Below are 24,492 nucleotides of genomic sequence, written 5' to 3'. Positions count from 1 at the left end.
TGTCGGATCTTCTGGTGTAGGAGGAGGGTAAGTTAAGAGCAGGTCTGATTACTGAGTTTCTGGGCCAGTCCATGTTATGTTTACCATCTTGAGAAGGCTAACAAGTAGTGTGTCTCTTGTCTCTGTCTCTCAAAACACAGCTTGCATAGGCTCCTACTGCTAAAATTCAAATAAAATACAAATTCTGTGAGTATTAACTAGGACCTACATAGTAACAAACTTATGCAAGCAGTTTATAAGGTAATTATCACCAATACCACTTTTAAACAAACAAGTCTTCATATAGATTAAAATAAGTAACTCAGACAAAATGTTTTCTAAAACAAAGTTCTACAACAAGAAATGAAAATATCCGCACCTGCAGTGTACAATTTTCTTTTCGTTTGAGGAACTCCACAAACCTGGCCACTACTCCTGGTGTGTTGATGACTTCGTCAATAGGAGGATTAGGTTCTGTTTCCCCATAAAATAAAAGAAATCTCAATGTAATAACTTTATAAATCAAAATTAGTCATAATACCCCCTCCTGTTCATTCCCTGACCAACTCTCATATTAAAATCTATCCCCAAAAGAAAGATTAAAATTGAGTTTGGTCACTTTAAAAGTAGTGTGGCTTGAAAGATATCACAAAAATATAAGCTTTAATCATGAGAATAAAGGAAGGGAACAATTCTTTGTTTAGTTTTTTAAGTATAAGTGAAATCTCTCCTGTGTGCACCCTCAGTACTGGATCTTGCATGCTAAGCAAATAATTCTTGTCACTGAGACATATCACCAGGTCCCAAGAATTCTTAAAATTAATGCCTTTACTATTGTGATTGTGATTCTCTTTTTTTTCTTTCTTTCTTTTTTTGGTGTTTTTTTTTTTTGTGTGTGTGTGGTTTTTTTTGTTTGTTTGTTTGTTTGTTTTTGGTTTTTCGAGACAGGGTTTCTCTGTGTAGTCCTGGCTGTCCTGGAACTCACTCTGTAGACCAGGCTGGCCTCGAACTCAGAAATCCGCCTGCCTCTGCCTCCCAAGTGCTGGGATTAAAGGCATGCGCCACCACTGCCCAGCTACTATTGTGATTCTCAACCTTTCTAATGCTGTGACCCTTTAATACAGTTCTTCATGTTGTGATAAACTTCAACCATAAAATTATTTCATTGCTACTTCATAGCTGAAGTTTGCTACTGCTATGACTCCTAGTGCAAACATCTGATACCCAGTAGTTTTATCTGATATGCAGCCCTGTGAAGGGGGTCATTCCAACCTACAGGTTGAGAAGCTTTTGTGTCCAAAGACAACTACTACTATCCAACAGCAACAACTATTATCAGTATTCTGATATACTTTCCTTAAAGTAGCAAAGTATAGGAGGTAGGAGGTTTCAATCTCTGCCCTGAGAACTTGGATGACAAGATTCCTAATGCACTTTATCACATTATTTCACATTTCTCACTAACAAGAAAGTGCCAGCAAGAATTCACTAACACTCATTTTGATATATGACAATGAATATAAGTTGTCATTTAATAAATACTTATTAGGTGAACAGATGGGAAATATCAGATTTTTATCTGTAGTAGTAATGCCAGAAAACATAGTTAGAGCAGAACCGCCTAGGGAGCCCTTTAGCCAGCCTTACTGTAAAGAAAGGCAAACCAGGCATGGTGATCCACACCCATAATCCTAACACTCCAAAAGGGGAGGCAGATCTGGAGTTTAGAGGCAAGTTCCAGGACAGCTTGTATGCTACATTACAGCTCTATTTAATTAGTTTAATGTTGTTTGGAAGAAAGGGGTTTTGGTAATGTGTCCTTTGCTTGGTTCAACAATTTTTTTCAATCACTCAAACATAGCAAACTTGGTAACACTAGAGATATACTAGTTAATATTCTGAATTACAAAAACATTGTATAAAAAAGGAGGAATAAAATAAAAGCAACCGTTTGGTTGGTCGGTTGTCAGTACAGGAGATAAAACCTAGGCCTTGTATGCATCGCAGGCAAGCCATCTACAATTAAGTTACTTCTATGGCCACAACAAATGATTGCTTTTATTTATATTTTAAGATGTGGTCTTACTATGTTACCCAGGTCAGCTTTAAATCCTAAGATTCCTGCCTTAACCTCCTAGAGTGGTAGGCAATTCCACAACCATCTTAACAACTACATAATTTTTGTAACGTATTTTAAATTTACTTATATACTAAATACCACTTGTTTGGTTTTTTTTTGTTTGTTTGTTTTTTAGATTGATTTGATTGATACACATTGGTGTTTTGTTTGGAACAGGAGCTACAGATAGTTGTAAGCTGCCATGTAGGTGCTGAGAATTGAACCTGGGTCCTCTAGAAGAGCAGCAGCAAGTGTTCTTAACCGCCAAGCTACTTCTCCAGCCCTAAATACCACTTCTTATATGTGTGTTAAATTATAATGCTCAATTTTTTAATGCAGTTATCATCTCAAGATATAAATACTTTTAATAACATGATTTTAAACAACCATAATTTAATAGTATGGTTCACTATTTATTATCAACATTTTAATACTGCTCATAATTACTTTTACCTGCCCAGAATAACAAGTACTATATACTATTTCATTCTAATTACACAAAAGGATTTATCCTATTCCATAATAAATCTATACTTAACTTTCAGTGGTAAACTACTAACATTAAAATCAGTAATTACCATTCAAGTAATTTTTTATGAAAAGCAAAGCTTTTGAACTTCAATCAGCATAAGCTATTATTATTATTACTTACTATGAGGTCTTTTACATGACAATTCCCAAATGAAAGTAATGTTCCTTTCTGGCAAGATCCATAAATAAATAAGAAAGGAAGAATTTCTACTTATAAAACATACTTCAAAAGAAAGCACAGAGAAACCCTGTAGAAAAGAGATTATAGACAAGGAATGCTTTACACAAGGATGATATGTATTCCAGACTTACCTTTTGAAAGTAGTTTCCTAAATTTCTGTGTTGCAGAAAGCTGCTGCTCTGGGCTATTCGAGAATATCATATCAGTCATGTCAGAAGTAATGACGCCCCCCTGGATCATAGACAAAGAGCAAATACAACACAATATTAATCTTAGTTCAGTGAAAAGACAACATAAAATGCTATCAAATTAATAACACATTTTCAAAAGTTATACAAGTACATAAAAATCTTTAAATCCAAAATTCCCAGATTCAAGTCCTAATACCCACAAGGCAGCGCACAACCACCTCCAGTTCTCGGGGACTGCCATTTTTCTTCTGGGCTCCCTGAGCACCAGGTACCCAAGTAGTGTACAGACATACAAACAGACAAAACACATGAATAAAGTACAAAAACTTAAAGTTCTTTTTCACGACCTCTAAATCTAAAGCAACTAACTGTTGCACATATCTATTATTGGTCATTTCTATTCTATTCTTTTTATTTATGAGACCAGATGTCATGTATCTCAGGCTGGCCTCAAACTCTCTATTTAGCCAAAGGCAACCTTAAACTTCTTATCTCGCCACCAATTCCTGAGCACTGAACTTTTAAGTGTGGCCACCAGACCCAATTTATGTGGCACTGGGGATTGAACCCAAGGCTTTATAGATAAGCACTCTGATACCTGAGACATCTCATAGCCCCAGCCTAATTAATCACATACCAAACTCTTATCACTACTAGGTAGTTTTCCTAGTTATTTGTTAATATCTGAGCTTCCAGATTAGTATAATCTTCTTGATACCCAATCAACCTGACTTTTTATGTTTATTTTTCCAACAGATGTATAGACATAAAATTGTGCATTTTAATAGGGCAGCATTAAGTATTTCTATAAACGTTCATCACTACTGCTGATGATGGAAATGTTCAACTAACACTTAGTAAAGGAGGTGGTGGTGATCATTCAGAAACCAGATTCTAACCACTACCAAATTCAAAAATGGAGTCTGATTCCCAATTAAACACATGTTTAAGGAACTACTACATATGTCTTCATATATAAAAACTATATACACCTATGTGTACATAATAGTGTTATTATATATAGTAAACAACTATCATTTTCTTCCTTTTTATATATCCTCACTTTAAGATTTATATCATGGTATTTAAGTTACAGGACATCAAGAAAAAGAGTGAACATTACACAAAGATTTTTGCATCCTCTTTTAGGGAGAAGGCTGGTTACATAAAAGCTATACTATTTTAGAAGAAAACATGACTTCCTTATCTTTATTTGAAGCTCCATATGGTTTAAAAAGTATATATATGCCTAATAAATAAGGTGTACATTCTGATAGCTAACTTTGTGTCAACCAGGTTACCTAGACAAATATTAATCTAAATGTTACTCTGAAAGTATAGATGTGATTAACATTTAAATCAAGAATCCGAATAGAACAGATTATGATTGCTTTTCTTAATGTGGGGTGAACTTAATCAGCTATAGTATTTTTAGACTGAAGTTTCCAGGAAGGGAGAGAATTCAGTCTCAGACTACAACAACAAAACTTCTTGAGTTTCCAGCTTGCTGATCTACCCTCCAAACTACTTGGTTGGCAGCTCCCACCATAGAAGCCTTTCCCTCCCTCCCTCCTTCTCCCTTTCCCAGCCCCTCTCCATGGTTCTTTCTCCAATAAACTCTGACTAATACATCTAGAACACTATATTCTGAAGAGGTGGCTAAGAAGTTAAGAGTACATACTGTTCTTGCAGAAAGACCCAAGTTCTGGTCCTAGAACTCACATTGGGACACTAACCTCTAACTACCTCTAACTCCCACTCCAGGAAACCTGATGCTCACTTCTGGCCTCCTTAGATACAAGTACCCACACAGAGAGACATCTTTTAAAAACAACTACACTCACTTAGTATCCCCTTTAGTAGTCGGAAAGACTGCCTGTCTATGTGTCTGTCTGTTTTTCAGTTCTGGCTGGCCTTGGACTCTATAGAACTAGCTTGAACTCAGAGATCAGCCTGCCTGCCCCTCCGGAGTACTGGGATTAAAAGTGTGCACCGAACCTATCTTCTAAAGGCCTGAGAAGATTTATCACAAACTGATTAAAATGATGGCCACAATTTCTGTGTTTGGGGAAAACCCAATTCCTCCTGGCTTAGGCAAACTGTAACATTTCCCACAGAACTCTTACCAACAATCCCTTAATACACTCTCATCAAATTAATGTTTGAGACCACCATTTGTGGAGGTGGGATGCAGCTCATCGGCCGAGCTCTTCCAGAATACACAAGTTCCTAAGTTGATCAATAAGACACAAAATTGTTCCAATTGTTTTCTAATGAAGACTGGGATGAATATAATTATTACTACTCAGTCAGAGATAAATACTATTAGCATTCTGAAATGCTTCCTTAGTTATAGCTATATATGTGTATATATAATACTATATATACACACACACATATATATAATACTATATATACATATATATACATATATGCATATAATATACTCTGTCAAATCTAAAAGGAATCTTCTTTAGCAAACTAGAGAGCTATGTAGTGATATAAAACCAAACAGTGTGTCACATGCCACCATTTGTATAGGAAAAGGGGGAAACATTTGTTTTCTTTCACACAGAGGTACTCATAAAGAATAAATAAGTGAGTATTAGTGACTACCAGGAGGAGAAAATATTTGGTGACAGAAATGGCAAATACTTTAAAAAAAAAAAAAAAGTCATATACAGGGATGGCTCAGTGGCAATGCTGTTTATCTAGCCTGAAAAGGCTGAGTTAAATCTCCAGCACCACAAAGATGTATGCATGTGATTTTATTAAACTATATTAACAGTTCAAAATACAGGGCTGAAGGGATGGTTCAGCAGTTAAGAGCACTTGCCATTCTTGCAGAGAACTTGGGTTCAATTCTTAATACCAACATGGCAGCTCACAACCACCTGTAACTCCAAATCCAAGGAATTCAGTACCTTCTTCCAGCCTCCAGGGGCATCAGGCACACACACACACACACATTAACATACACACAGGCAAAACACTCATGCTCATAAAACAATAAATATATCTTTAAAATACATAGACTTGCCATGCAGTGGTGGTGCAGGCCTTTAATCATAGCACTTGTGAGGCAGAGGCAGATGGAAATTTATGAGTTCGAACCCAGCCTGCTCAACAGAGTAAGTTCTAGGACAGTCAGAGCTACAGAGAGACCCTGTCTCAAAAAAAACAGAAATAAGAAGAAAAAACATATATACCAATTGCTCATTATAAAGGGATTTAATGACATTTTTATAAATGCATAGCATATTTTATAAATTAAAATTATTTAATTAATTATAATGCACAGAAACTCAGCAGATCTTTTATCTTTTATGGAACCCACAAAAAAGTTACAACAAAACTATCTAATACTTCTGATACAGAATCTAGTTTCCCAATGCATGTTGGTTCTACATCACAACTTTGGGGAGGGTGCATATGCATGTGGTGGTCAGGACAAAAGACAGTCAGTTCTCTGACCTTATGAGTCAGAGACTGAACTCAGGCTTGATGGACAGTGCCCTCTGTCACTGAGCCACCTCACTTTCTGTACTTTCTGTACAGCATACACCCTTCACTGTATACATTATCAAGTACAGTGAGATGTTTCAACACATGTTTTACAGTTTTGTTTTTGAAACAGTATCTATGAGGCCAATGAGGGACTGAAACTATCCTCCTTCCTCTGTTTCCCCAGTACTGGGATTATAGACAGACATTACCATGCCCAACTAACTTAGCCTTTCTATTAAACTGGAAAAACAAAAACAAAAAGCAAAAAAACAACATCTCTTACCTTCATCACATATAGACAGACATTACCATGCCCAACTAACTTAGCCTTTCTATTAAACTGGAAAAACAAAAACAAAAAGCAAAAAAACAACATCTCTTACCTTCATCACAATACCACCAAAGAGTTCTTTTTATTATCATACTTACTGGTGCCATCTCCATGTTATTTATCTGGGCCTCATGAAAGCCACCATCGGACATAACTTCTTCTTCTGTTTCTTCTTCTGCTGTAGCAACATTTCTTCTCTTGAATAACTAAAAAGTAAAAGAATGTTAGTCATATAATTTTAACACAAAGAAATTCAACACCCTTTTAGTTCTAAAGCTTTGTGCTGCCTTTAGTGTTTCCTGGTGAGGAAGACTTCAGACTTCTTTCTCTACAATCTTACAATTGACTCAATCAACTACCATACTATCTATGCCAGTATTCAAGAGCATAAAACTTAAGCAAGAGAGACATGATACTGATGACATAAATGTGATGGCAATGATGATGTCAACAACCCACACAGATGAAAACAACTTTGGGGCATATTGAGGTCATTTCCCTCAACACTTGATAAAACAGGCACAAGGCAGTCTTAACAGTTTTTCAGGAAAAAAATGACAGACACTATTAGAATGATTCAATACTTCATTTTAACAACCTTCAAGAATAGATAGGATATTGAGGTTTCTGGAGTTGTTAATCTCTAGGATCAATGACAGCAAAGGATGACTACATGAACAGTATCTTTTAAAGCCTCATTAATTTTCTGAGGCAATCCTTTATACTGTCTAAGTCTTCAAAACCTACTACTAGGTTTATACCACTCATCACAATTTGAACTAGCTACAAACTAACTGTAACAAGCAGCCATCACACTAGACAATCAGCTCAAAAGTTTAGGAATTCAAAGAGAGAAAAACAGTGTTAGATGCAGCTAGAACCTGAAGCTCTACAGAACACACTTCAACATCACTGGTTCAGGTGATGTCAACCACCTACGCAACTTTGGGGAAAGGACTAGGAATAAGTAATTCATAAAACACTTAGAATGGAGCAGGGCACTCAGGAGATAGAAGCATGTAGATCTTTGTGAGTTCAAAGCTAGGCTGGGCAGCCAGAGCTACACAAGGAAACTACCTCCACAAAAATGCTTACAATGCTACCTGATATATCAAATACTCAGAGTTAAGTATTATCCACACTTCAAAATATTAATTGCTTCAGTTCACTAATTTAGAGCTGTATAGTCATTTACAAAAAAAAATAACAATTACAGACTAACTTTCCTTGTATAGTTAATAAAATTTTGCAAAATAAAAAATGTGAGCTTTATGTGATAAGACAGAAAAGTGATAAGAGAGTGAGGCTTTTCTATGGCTGTAACCTCAGAAATAAAACCCTGTTGTGGTGGGTATTAATCCCAGCATTCAGGACACAGAGGTAGGCAGGACTGCTCTATGTAGACAATTCTAGTCCAGCCTGGGCTGCACAAGATACGTAGCAGGGCTTACAAAAAGATAAAGAGAGAAAGAGGGGAGGTAAGGAAAGAAGGAAAGGAAGGAAAGAAGACGCAGGCTCATAAAGCATTACAAACACTCAGAAATTAAGCACATCAGGAAGTTTAAAAATAACGAGAAATTAAGACCATTCTATAAAGTTTGTCATCTGACTTCAAAAATGTGAATTATTTAATTAAGCCTACCATAATGAATAATTAAAAAAAATAACATTTATCATTATAGACTTTAGAATTGGGGGAAGTATTTACAAAGAAAATAAAATACACCAAGAAGTAATAGTAGCATTTGGAAACCAGTCTGAAGGAAAACAGTTTCAACATTTTAAGAGAATCTCTGTTTAAGGGGCTGAGGCAGAAAGACTGACAGGAGTTCAAAGACAGAGTCTACACAGTGACTACCAGGCAGGTCAGAGCTATCAGGCAAGACCCCAGTTTCTACATGACCCCTACTCAAAAATCTACTAAATGACTAACTTCAGCAAAAGGAAGGAGTTTGGGAGTCAAAGGACCCTTTCACGGGGGTCACCTAAGTCCACCAGGAAATAAATATTTACATTATGATTCGTGACAGGAGCAAAATTGCAATTATCAAGTAGCAACAAAATACATGGTTGGGGTCACTATAGCATGAGGACTTGTATTAAAGGGTGGCAACATTAAGACAGTTGAGAACCACTGCCCTAGAAAACACGAGATTAAGGAGACAGCATCATTATAATAAAAAAGGTAAGAAATTCACAGTAAAGAAGTCTGAGTACAATAGCTATACAGCAAGTCCACAAAACAACATTAACTGATCCAAGAGAGAAAAAAAAAAGAACTGGGGAAGAACTTCTCCCACCAAAAAAGAAAAAAAAAAGCCAAAAAATTATCCAAAAAGTTCACAAATACAAAGTTAAACTAAAAAACAAAGCTAAAATTAAAAATTAACAGGACATAGTAATATATGCCTTTAGTCCCAGTATTTGGGGGTAGAGGCTAGCCTAGTCTACACAGCAAGCTCCAGGACAGCCAAAGCTAAATAGTGAGAGCCTGTCTCATATACAAACAAATGAATAACCTAGCTACAGAACAAAACGACTAAATGTTAGAAAGTTAAAGCTAAAAAAGTTTAAAAAAAAAAAAAAAAAAAAAACACGTGGGGGAGTGAGGTTTGTTAGAGAGATTGCCTCAATGGTAAAGAACACTGCTGCTCTTCCAGAGGACCTGGGTTCAATTCTAAGCACCTACCTAGTGGTTCAGGAACATTTCTAATTCTAGTTCCAGGGGATCTAACTGAGCCTCTACTGTCTTCCACAGGTATCAGGGATGTACAGAGTACACAGACATACATAAAAATAAAACACATACATAAAATGCAGAAATAAAGTATTTTTTAAAGGGATGGACAGATGGCTCAGTAGTTAAGAGCATCTGTTGTTCTTGCAGAGGACCAGCCATCCCAAGTTCATAGCTCCCACATGGCGTCTCACAGTTCCTGGATCTGACATCCTCATCTGGCCTCCATGGGTACTGCATGCATGTAGTGTGCATGTATACATACATGCAGAAAAAAATACCCATACACATAACATACAAATAAATAAATCTGTAATTCAGTAAACACAAAATAGGTTCTTTCTGTACAGGAAAATGTTTAGTTTCAACTGTCTGAGAACTAGACAGAGGTCATTTGTACATCCTACCTACACAACAAATACTAATTTCTACTCTACTAATTGATGTAGCCAACACTTTATTCTTGGCAGTACCAAACGCTTGCCGTACATCACTCAGACCTAACTGCTGGCACAAGGCAGTGACTTTTCCAGATAAATGACAAGGCAGCTGTGGGGAAATCAACAGTACTAAATGAATTCCCGTTTTCCTGATCTTTACTATCTTACGAACCAAGCTTGAAGTTTTAGCAGTTTATCCATACAAAACAGAATTTATGAAGTGACAAAGTTAAGATTTCTTGAGGAGAGGGGTCTTTAGTTGGCCTAGAACTCCCTCTAAACTGGCCACCAACTTAAAAATATCCACCGTCAGCCGGGCAGTGGTAGTGCAAGCCTTTAATCCCAGCACTTAGGAGGCAGAGGCAGGCGGATTTCTGAGTTCAAGGCCAGCCTGGTCTACAGAGTGAGTTCCAGAACAGCCAGTGTAAAGAGAGAAACCCTGTCTCAAAAAAACAAAAAACAAAAATCCACCTTCCCCTGCTTCCCAAGTACTGAGATTAAAGGTATACCACTATACTTGGCTCAAAGTTAAGATTTTTTTTTAAGATTTATTTATTTTTATGTCTATGAGTGCACTATCTGCATCTGCATGCCAGAAGAGGGCACCAGATCCCATTATGGATAGTTATGAGCCACCATGTGGTAGCTGGAATTGAACTTTTGGAAGAGCAACCAGTGCCCTTAACCACTGACCCATCTCTCCAGCCCTCAAAGCTAAGATTTTTAAATGAGCAATATTCCAGAAAATTAAAGCCCTAGCACAATTTCAGAGTTTTATACAATAAATAAGGTAAGCTTTCAACTATAACCACAAATACTTTTAGTTAAAAGTATGGTCATATTTTTCAATTTATATACTATGGATGTTGAGCTTCTGCTTTTAGTAGTTAAAAATAAATATAAAAAGCTATGGAAATTTCAGAACAGAACTGAAACATGAATAAGCAATCACAAAAAAAATAAGAATCAGTATGGTGAAAACCTTTTTGACACTGACACAAGGCTACTAAGAAAAAACAAATCTTTACCTACTGAACCAATTGCTATCCTGTTTTGTTTTGAGACAGTCTATAACCTAGGCTGTCCTCAAGCTAGCAACAATGTTCTTGTCTCAGCTTCCCAAGCACTTCAACTATAGGTGTGACCTACCACACATACCAGCTTTGTCCTGAGCATTTTAAAAGTGAGACTAAGTTCTCTATCTTCTAGTACATTTTCATACTTAAAATTATAATGATTAAAGGCATAAAAAGTTGATGAAAATTAAAGTTGATTCTCCGCATGGCAGAGAATCAACTCCCACAAGTTGTCCTCTGACTTCCACATACATCCTTGACCTACCATGTCTACTCCTACCCTGCCACACAAACATCATGCATACACACTAAATAAATCTAATCTTAATAATAACAACAACAACAATAATAATTCTATTACTATTATTCTAAAAGCATTATCCAAAATGTCCTTTTGGATAAAATACACTGAGAAAAGAAAAGGTTGAATTCTTTGAAATTTTACTTCAAAACATTAGGCATTAGAACTGTACAGAGACATGAGGCAGCCACAGCACACTGACGACAGCCACTCAGGTTAAGGTTTGGGTTTATGAGGTTCATAAACCTTCAAACTTTATCTTCAAACTTCACAAACATTTGTAATGAGGCAATGCTCTGTCATGAGAACATGGTAACACGTGCAAATCAGAAGCACAGAGCACTTTCCAAGGTGACTGACAGCTGAGACTGGAGCATCAGGCTTACCTGTTCTTCTCTTTTCTGCTTCCGTAACTGCAGTCCTTCTTCCTCCCTCCTCCTGCGCATCTCATCAGGATTCAGAGATTTGTTCTTGTAACTTTTCAGGCGAAAGTTCTCTTTTCCTGGCGTGGACATGATTTCTAGAAGAAAAGAGAAAACAGATGAGTATTAAGAGTTTTATTATTCAATGAACTCAGCCTTTAACATACATACATACATGCAAACATGTATATTACACACACACACACACACACAGACTCACCAAAAAGGTTATTTTCAATTTTTATTTCATTTGTTTATTTGGAGGAAGGATACCAGCACATTGTATAGAGGTCAATCAGCCTACCAGATAGAGCTTGGATTGCCAGACTCAATGGCAAGCATCTTACCCCCCAGTCTATCTCACAGACCCATTGCATTTCTAATAGCAATACTAAAATATTCAACTTTTTCTATGGCTAACTAATTCCATTGTATATGTCTGTAACAATTATATTTATCTCTCATCCGCTAAAGGACATTTGGGTTATTTCTACCCTTTGGCTAGTATGAATTACACTTCTATAAACATTTATGAAGAAGGTTTTGTGCAGATATATTTTCATTTCTTGTGCATATATAGTTATGAGTGGTCTTGTGGGTCACAGTAATTCTATGTTTTAATCCCTTGAAAAACTGCCAACTGCTTTCTGAGGTGGCCTCATCATTTTATATGCCATCACTTCATGTGAGCTGCAATTTTCTACATCTTAGCTAATAAAACTTCTTTAATCACCCTAGTATGTACAAAGTGGTATCTCATGGTTTTGATTTGTAATCTTCTGGTGACTAATGAAGTGCAGCAGATTTCACAATTACTATCTAAGTATGTATCTCTCAGATCCTTTATTTTTAAATTGGGTTTCTGTCTTTTCATTCTTGAGTTGTAAGAGGTTTTTGTCTGTTTTTTATTCATTATAATCTATAGATAAAACTCTTAAAATCTTAATTTTAGGCTAGCGAGATGGTTCAGTAGTTAAGAGCAGCTGCCACTCTTGCAAAGTTCCTGAGTTTGGTTCCCAGCACCCACACAGTGACTAGTGTCCACAGCTCTGGTCCATCTGAAGCCCTCTTCTGACTTCCAAGGGCACCAAGCACCCATATGGTTGCACAAACATACATGCAGGCAAAATATTCATACACATAAAGTTTTTACAGATTCACTGTAATGAACTCTCTAATTTACTTCTTATTCATGCTTTTGATGTCATATGTAGAAATCCTTAACCTTATGTCCTAACAGTTTTATACAGGTTCTCTCTTATAATAGTCCATTTCATGTTAATGTTTGCACATGATATGCAGTCAAAGTTGAACTTCATTCTTTTGCACGCCTATACAATTTTCCATATGGTATTTGGTGATCTTTTAATGATCTTGGTTGGCACTTGCTATAGAATGCACACTTGTGGCTGTTCAAATTTTGTATAAGAAATCCTAAGTCCCAGTATGAGGTGAGTTCAGTATGATTTGGTCATGATGGCAGACCCTTCAGAAATGAGATTAATTCCTCTATAAAACACACGACCAGTTGTGCACGGCAGTCAAGAAGCATAGGCAGGTAGATCTCTGAGTTGAGGCCAGCCTGGTCTACATATTGAGTTGCAGGAAACCCAGGGCTACAGACACTCTATCTCAAAAAGACGTGAACAGGGTTTACTTGTCCCTTCTGTCAAGTGAAAAGACAACCATCTATGAACCAGGACACAACCTCTTGCCAAAAATTAAATGTGCCAGAACCTTGGCCTTGTCTTTTCTAGCCTCCCAGAACCATGAGAAATGAATTTCTGTTGCTTGTGACGCATACAGCTGCCTGACAGTCCTCTTGCTGATAACTAGTTTGTCATATATATACATATAGTTTAGTTTTATGCCTTTCAATTCTATTCAATTGCTCTTTGAATTATCAATGCCTTATGTAAGTTTTAGAACAAGAAAGTATATGCACTCCTCCTTATGTTCTCTTAAAAGACTACCTTGGCCATTACAATGTCTTGTACTTCTTCCACATCAATTTTCAGAACCAGTCTGTCAAGTTCTACAAATCAGCTCAGATTCTAACAGAACTGTAATGAATGTATAGATCAACTTGGAGAGTATTGCCACCATAACAAGCTAAACATTCCAGTTTATTAAGCAAGTTAAATTTCTATTTATAGTCTTGATTTTTCTAATGGTAATTTTTTTAATCTTTATTTCAGTGTGTGTGTATGTGCCTATTTGTATATATGTACACCATGCCTAGTACCTCTTGGGACACCAGAAGAGGGGGTTGGATGCCCTGGAACTCAAGTTACAGACAGATAATTGTGAGCCACTGTGTAGGAGCTGGGACGCAAACCCAGGTCTTCTACAAGAACAAAAAGTGCTCTGCACTGCTGAGCCATCTCTCCAGCTCCCTATATAATCTTTACACACCATTCTGAGTATAAATTTTAATTTCTTTTGCTAAGCATATTCCTAAGTATTTTTCATTTTTTTTGTCCTAGTGAATCAAATTTTAGTTTTATTTTAGGTTTCCCATCACACGTCTATAGAAATACAACTTATTCTTCTGGGGTTTTGTTTGGTTGGATTGTCTGTTTGCTGGTCTGTTCTTGAGGTAGCCCAAGTTGGCCTCAAACTCCACCTCCTAAAGACTGGGGTCTTAGACATGGATCACCACACCCATTTTCAAATGATTCTTACATATTAACCCAAAATATCCTTCAATAGTGCTGCGCTATTAGTGTTAACAGTATTTCAGTGGACATACAAGAGCATTTCCTGCAGAGCTCACTCTACTTACACTTACTAATCTTGATACCTTTATGTCTTAACTTGTCTGGTTAAAGCTGTCAATACAAAGCTGAACATAAATAGGAAACAGACATTCAAGGCAGCCATTTAAGCAGGACATTACCCTAGAAAGTATTTCTTTAAAAGTTTTTTTTAACTTATGTATATGTGTGTTATTGTGTTTGTGTGAGTATATGTTATGGTTCTTGGGTGCCCACAAAATCCAGACAAGGGCATCAAAACCCCAAGAGCTAGAGTTACAAGTGGTTTTGAGTATTGGGAACTAAACTAAGGTACTCTGAAAGTGCAGGAAGTGCTCTTACGTTTTTAGTGTGAGCTTGGCCTTTAACACTGAGCCATCTCTCCAGCCCAGGAGGTGCTCTTAACCACTAAGCCATCTGCTCTCCACGGGTGTGCACTACTGTGTTGAGAGGCTCCTTCCTATTTTCATGAGTGTTTCTACTGCTGAAGGAATTTGGATTTTTGTCAAGTGCTTTTTCTATGTCTACTGAGATGTAATTTTTGTTTTTATTTTACTAATTTAAACCAATCTTGCATCTCTAGAAAAGAAAATCCCATTTGACTATGATGTGTTAAGTCTTTTTCACTATTGGACTCCATTTGTCCTCTGTTGAGAATTATGCTATGATATTGGCCTGTACTTTTCTTGTGAATACCTTATCTGGGTTTGGTATAAGAGTCTTTATAAAATGAAAGACTTTGTAAAGATTTAGTACTGAGTCTTCAGATGTGTGGTAGAATTAGGAGTTGAAGCCAGCAGGCCTAAGCTTTCCTCTGTGAGAAGCTTATTCTATAGCTCCACACCTTTTATGCTTTCATCTAAGCTCTTATTGTGATACAACTGTTGATCATATTTTTATAACCCTTTTACTATAAGAGTAGCTAGCTAGTAATGTCCCCAACTTTGCTTCAGTTTTGTATACAGTAATCCTCCCCTTTCCTATGGTTTTGCTTTCCCAAGTTTCAGACACCATAATCAACCACAAACTAAATCTAGAAAATTCCAGAAATAAGTAAATCGTAAGTTTTACACTGTTCATCATTCTCATTGTTATTGAAATCTCACACCATCTTACACCATACTGTCAGGTGAGTAAATCATTGCTTTGTCTAGTATACACATGCTATATCCACTACCTACTTGTTGGTAACTAAACATTTTGGTCATCACATCAATTGTTGGTATACTGCAATTCTTCTATGTACGGGTTCAGTTATTACCCAGGTTCAAAACCCATTGAAGGAAAAAGAATGTCTCCTCAAATGGCAAGGGAGGAATGCTGTACTTGATTTACAGTTTGTTTCTTCACTGACCTACTACCTAATAGTTCTGTCCACTACTGAAAGTCCAGTAATGAATTATCCTTACTCTTACAAATTTTTCAGTTATCCTTTCATTTGTGTCACATACACACATACACACCTCTTTACTACAGGCCTAGTAAGACCTTGTCTTTGTCTCCCTAGTGGGGAATGCATGCTACTCTTACAAAGGATCCCAGAACCCATGCCAGATGGATCACAACCACCTCTAACCCCAGCTCCAAAGTATCTGACACCCCTGGCCACCACTGCAGGCATCCACGTTTGTTCACAGACAGACAGATAAAGAGACTCATGTCCCCCCCTAAAAGAAGTCAGACATAGTAGCACAAGCTTGTGATTCCAGAACTTGGGAGGAGGCAAGATCAAGATTTCAAGGCCACCCTCAGCTACATAGCAAGTTCAATAGCATTCTGTGCTACATAAAAGGGCCTGTTCCAAAACAAAATTTTTCCAATTAAATTTCTAAAATCTAAAAATATTTTCACAAAAATTAACTACTTAATCATTCTTTTTCCTAAAGAAAAAAGATGATTTTAGCTGAGGAGAAACCCCTTAAAAGTCCTAAAGACAAAAAAAGTCAGAACTTGCTTATGGGAGAATGTACAATGCATACATTTAAAACCATTAAGCTAAGTCTAGTGGCTCACACCTTTAATCCAACACTCAGAGTAAGATCCAGTACAGACTGGTCTATACAGAGAAACTGTCTCAGGAAACAAAAAAAACATACCTACAATGCCTTTGCCACTGTTTTGATCAACTCTATATTTGTCATAGAATATGCTTTTGCCTCAATTCATTTAATAACAGCTCTATTCTCTGCCAATCTATATCCAAAACTCACTGACTAAAGATGCTATTTTTATTACATTCTAACATTATATATTCCCAGCATGCTAAGTCAGCCTATCGCTCCTGTAAACCTGAAACATATCCTAAATGGGCTAAACATTTAATAGCTACAATACCAATAATGGGATACCACAAAATATATTTTTTAATGCATATTGATGTTTTATCTGCATTTATGTCTGTATATCATATGCCTGCTTGGTGCTCACAGAGAAAAGAGGGCACTGAATCCCTTGGGACTGCAATTATAGACAGTTGTGAGCCATCATGTAGGTGCTGGGAATTGAATCTTCATGCTCTGCAAGAACAGCCAGTGCTTCTAACTGCTGAGCCATCTCTCCAACCTTCAAATGCAAACACTCTTAATTACATTGTAAGAAAAGACCTACCATCTTATTAGAAAATATGTGACTTTAACATGGAAAACTCAAACTACAAGAAAGCATTACTACATAATCAGAAAGATTTGAGTTACACATAAACCCTAAGAAGCGTAAGGTATATACAGACTTCTAAGGAGTTGTAGGTTCCTAAAAATGGAGTGTATTAAAAGTTTCTTTCAATCCTCTGCTCCCCCAAATGGTTTTACTGGCCAAAGCTGAACACCTGCAAATGCACAAGAAACAAGATGATCAATACTGCCCACCAATCAGGAAGCGTCACAAGATCTTCCAGGTACCTCTGAAGATACAGAAGCTAAAAACTAGGCTGCCAGTACAAAGTCACTGAAATAGCCAGATCGTTTCACCTGTTCTCTGAAGATAGTCAAAGCAAAACTCTCCTAAGCCCTTCAGATGCTCAGAGTAAAGAAACAAAACTAGAAAGCCTGAAACAGCGCTTCAGTGCAAGCTCAATCAACAAGCCACACCCACAAAGCTTCGAATTTGGTTTTGGCACTACACTCTAAAGTGAACAGATGCAAAGTCTCAGTAAAGAAATACAAGAATGGAAACATAGAAATAAGGCAGCAAAAGAAAACGCTAGTATGTGCATACACACACACAAACTATAATCAATATTCTCAAAAAGGGATTGGAGAGTTTGCTCAGTGGTTAAGAGCACTTGCTGCTCTTACAGAAGACCTGACTTTGGTTCCCAGCACACATGTCAGACAATTCACAATTGTAACTCCAGCTTCAGCAGTTCCAACACCCTCTTCTGGCCTCTGAGGGCATTCACACCCATGTGTGCTCACATACACAAACTGGGTTTTTCTTTTTTTTTAAAAAAAAAATCTTAAAGATTAAATACCAAGAACAAAATTAACAGAAACATGACATACATCTTTATCGAGTTTAAGATCAACAGACCATATTAAAATACAATGTCCTCATCTCTGAATGGTGCTACATGCCTGCAATCCCATTCACTGGGAGGAGCAGGGGAAGGCAAAATCAATACCTAGTTTGAGGCCAGTCTAGGCTAAATAATGCCTCAACAACAAATCTTACATTCACAAAGAACTTCAGCAAACCAGAAGGCAAACAAGGAACAGCCAAAAACAAAAGGCACAAATAAAAACAAAACTAAATGGATCAAAAATCTGCTCAAATTCATCAGCTGTAGGCAAGCCTGTAGGGCATTTTCTTAGTGATTGATATGGGAGGGACCAGTCCACTGTGGATGGGGGTCACCCATGGGTTGTTGGTCCTGGGTTCTATAAGAACACAGGCTGAGCAACCCATAAGGAGCAAGCCAGTAAGCAGCACCCCCACCCCCCACCCCATGGCCTCTGCATCACAGTTCCTGTCTCCAGGTTCCAGCCATGCATGAGTTCCTGTCCTTCCTTCAAGCTTAATAAACGCTTTCTTCCTTTTGGTCATGGTGTTTCGTCACTGCAATAGTGACCCTAATTTGGACAAATGGCAAGTGCTCTTAAAAATCTTTGCAGTGTTTTTACTAAACATATAAAAAAAAAAACCTGCTTTTTTACAGAAAACATGATGATTAATTTTAGAAAACAAAGACTTGGAATATTTTCCTATAGTTCATCCTCAGCAGATAATGACAATGTATTTTCATATTGTACTGTATTAGAAGGCTTGATTTTTAAATTTGCTATGTAAGTTAAAAAGAAAAACTCTTCATCTTGAATCTTGGCTTGGTAGGATCAGGACAGAATTTCCAAGCACTTCTGAAAAAGCTGTCAGCATAATGCTACCATTTTATACTAGGTATTTACATGAATAATAGTCTCAGCACTATTAACTTTAGAATCAAAATATCAATCAACTCTGAAAAATGCTAAAGATGTTCTACACCTTACAACATCAAACATTCAGGCAAGATTTAATACTTCATATAAAAATAAACACACAACCAACTCATACAAATTTGCTTTAGTCTTTAATAAATGGTAAAAGTATATTTATATCAAAGAATTATTTTAAAATAATTTCTGGGACCTGGAGAAATGGCTCAGTGGTTAAGAGCACTCACTAACTGCTCTTCCAGAGGTCCTGAGTTCAACTCTAAGCAACAACATGGTGGCTCACAACCTAATGGGATCTGATGCCCTCTTCTGGTGCATGTGAAGACAGCTATGGTGTACTCATATATATCAAATAAATAAATCTTTAGAAAAATAAATAATTTCTCTGATTTATTATCAGAAAATGCTTGATCTACCTTCCCATTCATAGTATACCTACATACTTTGGCTGCATAAAAATGTCTTGGGCAAAAATGGTCCCTAGCAGAAGAAGTCACACATATGCACCTTGATATACATTTTACAACTGTCAATAGTCACAGCTGAACCACACAGAGTACCATGATTCTACAATGCTACAGGAAGGAAGGAAAGTAGGGCTCAGGAATTCAAGACAGATAATTTAAAGTGTCCTGTATAATCTGGGGTGTCGAAATTGAGATGCAATCAACATTAAAATTCTTACCTAAGGGACAAGAAATACTAACTTTTCCAAACCTCAGAGACAAATTTCCAGTTTAAGGATCCATAGACTGCTTTTTTTAAAAAAGATTTATTTATGTATACATATGGCTGTTTTGTCTGCACAGACACTTGCACACAAGAAGATGATATCAGATCTTCAAGGCTGCAGTAACAGACAGTTGTGAGCCACTACCTGGGTGCTGGGAACTAAACTCAGAACCTCTGGAAGAACAGCCAATGTTCTTAATCACTAAGCCATCTCTCCAGCCCTGGAATGCTCTTTAAAAAAAGAAAAAGCCGTGCAGTGGTGGCGCATGCCTTTAATCCCAGCACTTGGGAGGCAGAGGCAGGCGGATTTCTGAGTTTGAGGCCAGCCTGGTCTACAGAATGAGTTCCAGGACAGCCAGGGTTACACAGAGAAACCCTGTCTCGAAAAACCAAAAAAAAAAAAAAAAAAGAAAAAAGAAAAAAAGAAAAGAAAAAAAAAAGTAGGGGGGAAAGGGCTGATGAAAACATAAGTCAGTTCTTGTCTACCATGTTGGGGTTCCAACATTAAAGAAGAAAATTCAGGTACTGGAAAGACAGCACAAGAATTTGGAACACTGACTGCTCTTCCAGAGGACCTGGGTTCAATTCCCAGCACCTACATCAGGTGGTTCACAACTGTTTGTAACTCTAATTCCAGAGGATGTGACTTCCTCTTCTAGACTCTAGGGGTATCAGATAGTGCACAGGCATGCACTTGGGAGGCAGAGGCAGGTGGATTTCTGAGTTCGAGGCAAGCCTGGTCTACAGAGTGAGTTCCAGGACAGCCAGGGCTCCACAGAGAAACCCTGTCTCGAAAAACAAAACAAAACAAAGAATGTGCTCTTACAGAAGACACAAGTTCAGTTCCCAACATCCATGTACAGCATCTCACAACTGCCTGAGACTTCTTGACAGGAACTGCAAAGTCTCAGGACACTACCACCTGCTCTCATGTGCAAATACCTACAAAGACACACACATAATTAAAAATACAAAGGGTGGGCTGGAGAAATGGCTCAGTGGTAACTGGCTCTTGCAGAGGTCCTGAGTTCAGTTCCCAGCAACCACATGGTAGCTCACAACCATCTGTAATGGAATCTGATGCCCTCTTCTGATGTGTCTTAAGACAGCAGCAGTGTACTCATATACATTAAATAATTTTTTTACAAAAGGACATATCCCAAAGAAATTAATAAAAAAAAAAAAAAAAACAGGGAGAAAAGATGAGGATGACATACAGAGACAACCCAAGACAACAATGTCAACAAACAGATGAAAACCACCAATCCAGGCTGTGTTAAGAGAATAAAGGAACAAGGGTTGTTTTTGGCACATACCCTAGTCCCAACACTTGGAAATGAGAGGCAGAAGAATCTTGAGTTCCCTGGGCTTAACAGAGAGACCACTTCAAAAAGCCAAAAACAAAGGATAATGATTCCAAAAAAGAGCTCAAGAAATGAAGCCACTCTACCCCCAAAAATATATTAACTCCTAAACATCAACTGGTTAGCAGGAAATTATCTCATAGTAGTCTATATGGTTTGGCTATATTTACAGTTGTATTAACAGATCCTATGATAACTACATTGACAAGGGAGGGGCAGTTTAAGTTTAGGTGACGCTGATAATGTAACACCAAGAAATATTTTTCTCTGAGGAACATCAACACTAAAACTATTCTAGCAAGAAATAATCCAGAGCCTGACATGGTTACAGACACCTTTAGTCCCAGCACTTGGAAGACAGAGGCAGGCAAGCGATCTCTGAGTTAGAGGCCAGCCTGGTCTATAAAGTGAGTTCCAGGACAGCCAGGGCTACACCTGTCTCAAAAAAATGAAAAAAGAAAAGGGGGGGGGGGGAGGAACAGGAAGAGGAGGAGGAAGATGAAGAAGAGGAGGAAGAGGAAAAGAAAGGAGGGGAAGGGAGGGGAGCCAGGCATGGTGATGCACATTCTTGATCCCAGTACCTTGATCTCAGGGTGGCAAAGACAAGGTGGATCCAGGTCTGTGACTATGAGGCCAGCCTGATCTACATAGTAAGTTACAGGCAGCTAGGACTACACAGTAAGACCATTAAAGATAATTAATAATAATAACAATAATAATAGCAGCAATAGGGGTTAGGGCTGTAGCTCATGTGCTTCAGCATGCCCAAAGACCTTCATTTAAGCCCCAGAACTAAAAGAAGAAAAAAAAAAAGAAAGAAAAAAAAAAAAGAAAAAAAGGGAGAGGGATGACCCAAAGACTTTCATTTAAGCCCCAGAACTAAAAGGAAAAAAAAAAAAAAAAAAAAAAAAAAAAAGGGATAGGGATGAGAGGAGCAATAAAACAAAAACAACAACAAAAAAAAACATTTATCAATATAGAACCAAGCAACACTTAACAGAAAAAATAGCATGTGAAAGTATAGAGACTGGAACCAGGGTGGTAGTTTTTTCTTGCTACCCTATTTTTAAACTGAGGTAAATTTAATGGTCATAAAATAAGGAACTTAAGACACTCTCTTAACTGTAAATAAGTTCAGCCTCTAGTTTGTTCTGATGTAAAGACTGAACTGCTGATAAAGCCAAGCTTTAATTATTGGTACAAACATTACGATCAGCCTTATGGCTTGAATCTTGGCCCCACCACTTACTATGAAATAGGGCAAGTTACCTAATCAGACAGTAAGACAAATCTTCTCAAAGTGGTTTTCCCAAAGATAATAACTGAAAAACATCTGATGTAGACAGAGTTGACCCAGAATGAATTTTACTACTTTCTGTGAGTCTCTCTATTCCTCAGTTAGAAGCCCTCATTCTGACCCCAAGCTGTCTTGTTGGTCACAAAGCATAAGAGACACATGGACAACTCAGCACATATCCTTATTCGTGCTGGAAAACTATTCCTGATGAGCAAGCAGACTTTATCTTTGTATATGAAGGGCAGCATTATTCTTGTTATATGAAGAGGATTATCCCCATTATTCCCATTCTGGATTATTGCCAGCTCTCAAAAATTATTCCAATTAGTCTACAACATTGGGACAGAATCAGTTTTTTTTTTTTTCAATTTAAGGTCAATTTTGCAGTGTTACTAAGGTCTTCAAAAAAAGACAAAAGGAAACTACAACTCATCAGTCCTCATTTCCACACTTTCAACAGACTACTTCACAATCCTAACACAAGTCCTATCTGTACTGCATCAAGGGAAGAGAGAAATCAGCTCCATTCAGCTGAATGAATTGTTATGGCCAATGTTTTCTTCGATTATTACACCTAAATTCACAAGCCCCACAAAGTACAAAGATAACAAAACAAAAACAAGAGTATTAAGGGATTATTCTTATCAATAAGTCAGTCACTGAACCAATCAAAGGTTTGTGCTGAGGATAACTTTGAGGATAACTTTGAACTCTTGATTTCATATCTCCCTCCCAAATACTGGTGCTAATCCTAGGGACGAAAAGACATAATCCTACTCTCCACTCGTGGGAAAAGGTTAAATGATAAAATAATTGAAAGCAACAGATAACAACAAAATATCTCAGGAAAATGACTGGTATAAAACAATTTATGACATAGTAGAAACTGAAGAAAATTACAAATACTGAACCCATTGAGCCTGCCAGTCAACACAGAAACAATACCGCTTACAAAAAAACCATTAGTCTAATACAAGCAATCCTGCACTTAAGGGAGGGGAAGGGATGAGGCAATGGCTGGAGGGGGTAGTTCAATAATTGAGACTTTGCTGCTCTTCCAGAGGACCCAAATTTGATTCCCAGAATCCATGTAGGAATCCATGTACAATTGCTTGTAATTCCAGCTCCATGGGATCCAACACAACCCTCTTCTAGCAACCTCTACAGGCAACTAACTCCACACATGCAGCATACACTCACATATGCACACATATAATTATTTTTTAAAAAAGAAAGCCAAGGCTGGAAAGATTTCTCAGTGGGTAAGAAGAGCTCTTGCTGGAAAAGGGTAAGGATATGAGTTTCACTCCCCAGCACCCAAACTAAAAAATAAGGGAATGGATGTACATGAGTGTAAACCCAGTATTGTGGAGCAGAGATATGCAGACCTCTGCTCAACTGCCTGCCAGCCAGCTTAGCTGACAAGCTACAAGCTTCAGATTCAATGAGACCCTTTCTCAAGACAGGCAGGCGAGCAAAAGATCAATAGAGGAAGTCCTTCTCCAGCTTCCACATTCACACACATGAGCACAAGAACCTGGACAGTCAGGTGCTTGCAACCCTCATGCAAACACCCCCACATACACAAAAAGAACCTACCACTAACAAAGTTTTTTATTTTATTTTTTCTGTGGTTCCCTTTGGTATGTGTCATTTCTAGATTAAAGTCAAGATGTGTAACACTTCATGAAGACCTCCAAAAAGCACATAATACAAGGACTGGAGACATAATCCAGTGACAGTGCACTAACCTAGTATGTGTAAGACCAGGAAATGGATCCCTGGCACCACAAAAATAAAAACAGCATATTGCCTGGCAGAGTAGGACACACCTATAATGCCAACACTTGAGTTTCAAGACTGCCACAAGTCTACATAAAGAGACCCTATCTCAAATGAAAAATAAAGCATAATGTAAGTGTTTGATTTAAGGTAATATCTTTATTCTCTTAACTCTAAGTTTTGTAGATTTGATTTTGTAGACCTTTTGGGAGGGTTAAGGGTTAACTACAGGCCTCTGGCATGCTACACTCCTGCCTGTTACAGGTTTTGCTTTCTTGTTTTGTGACAGTTAAGTTCCAGGCTGGCCTCAAAACTC

At 37.5% G+C, this 24,492-nt stretch overlaps 1 protein-coding gene across 1 annotated transcript in view; it reads right to left on the bottom strand.

Moving 5' to 3' along the window:
• Kpna1 (karyopherin subunit alpha 1) overlaps nucleotides 1-24,492 on the bottom strand; it is a 49,398-nt gene that overhangs the window by 22,722 nt on the left and 2,184 nt on the right. The window contains exons 2-5 of the mRNA XM_034514985.2: nucleotides 11,780-11,913; nucleotides 6,938-7,045; nucleotides 2,942-3,041; nucleotides 359-453 (exon numbers count right to left, since the gene is read on the bottom strand). Of these exons, the coding sequence (XP_034370876.1) occupies nucleotides 359-453; nucleotides 2,942-3,041; nucleotides 6,938-7,045; nucleotides 11,780-11,908 (432 nt within the window). The 5' untranslated portion in view covers nucleotides 11,909-11,913. The remainder of the gene's footprint in view (nucleotides 1-358; nucleotides 454-2,941; nucleotides 3,042-6,937; nucleotides 7,046-11,779; nucleotides 11,914-24,492) is intronic.

The sequence above is a fragment of the Arvicanthis niloticus genome, chromosome 12, assembly GCF_011762505.2.
Source record: "Arvicanthis niloticus isolate mArvNil1 chromosome 12, mArvNil1.pat.X, whole genome shotgun sequence".
Classification (NCBI taxonomy): Eukaryota; Metazoa; Chordata; class Mammalia; order Rodentia; family Muridae; genus Arvicanthis; species Arvicanthis niloticus.
This window is presented reverse-complemented; position numbering and strand designations above follow the sequence as displayed.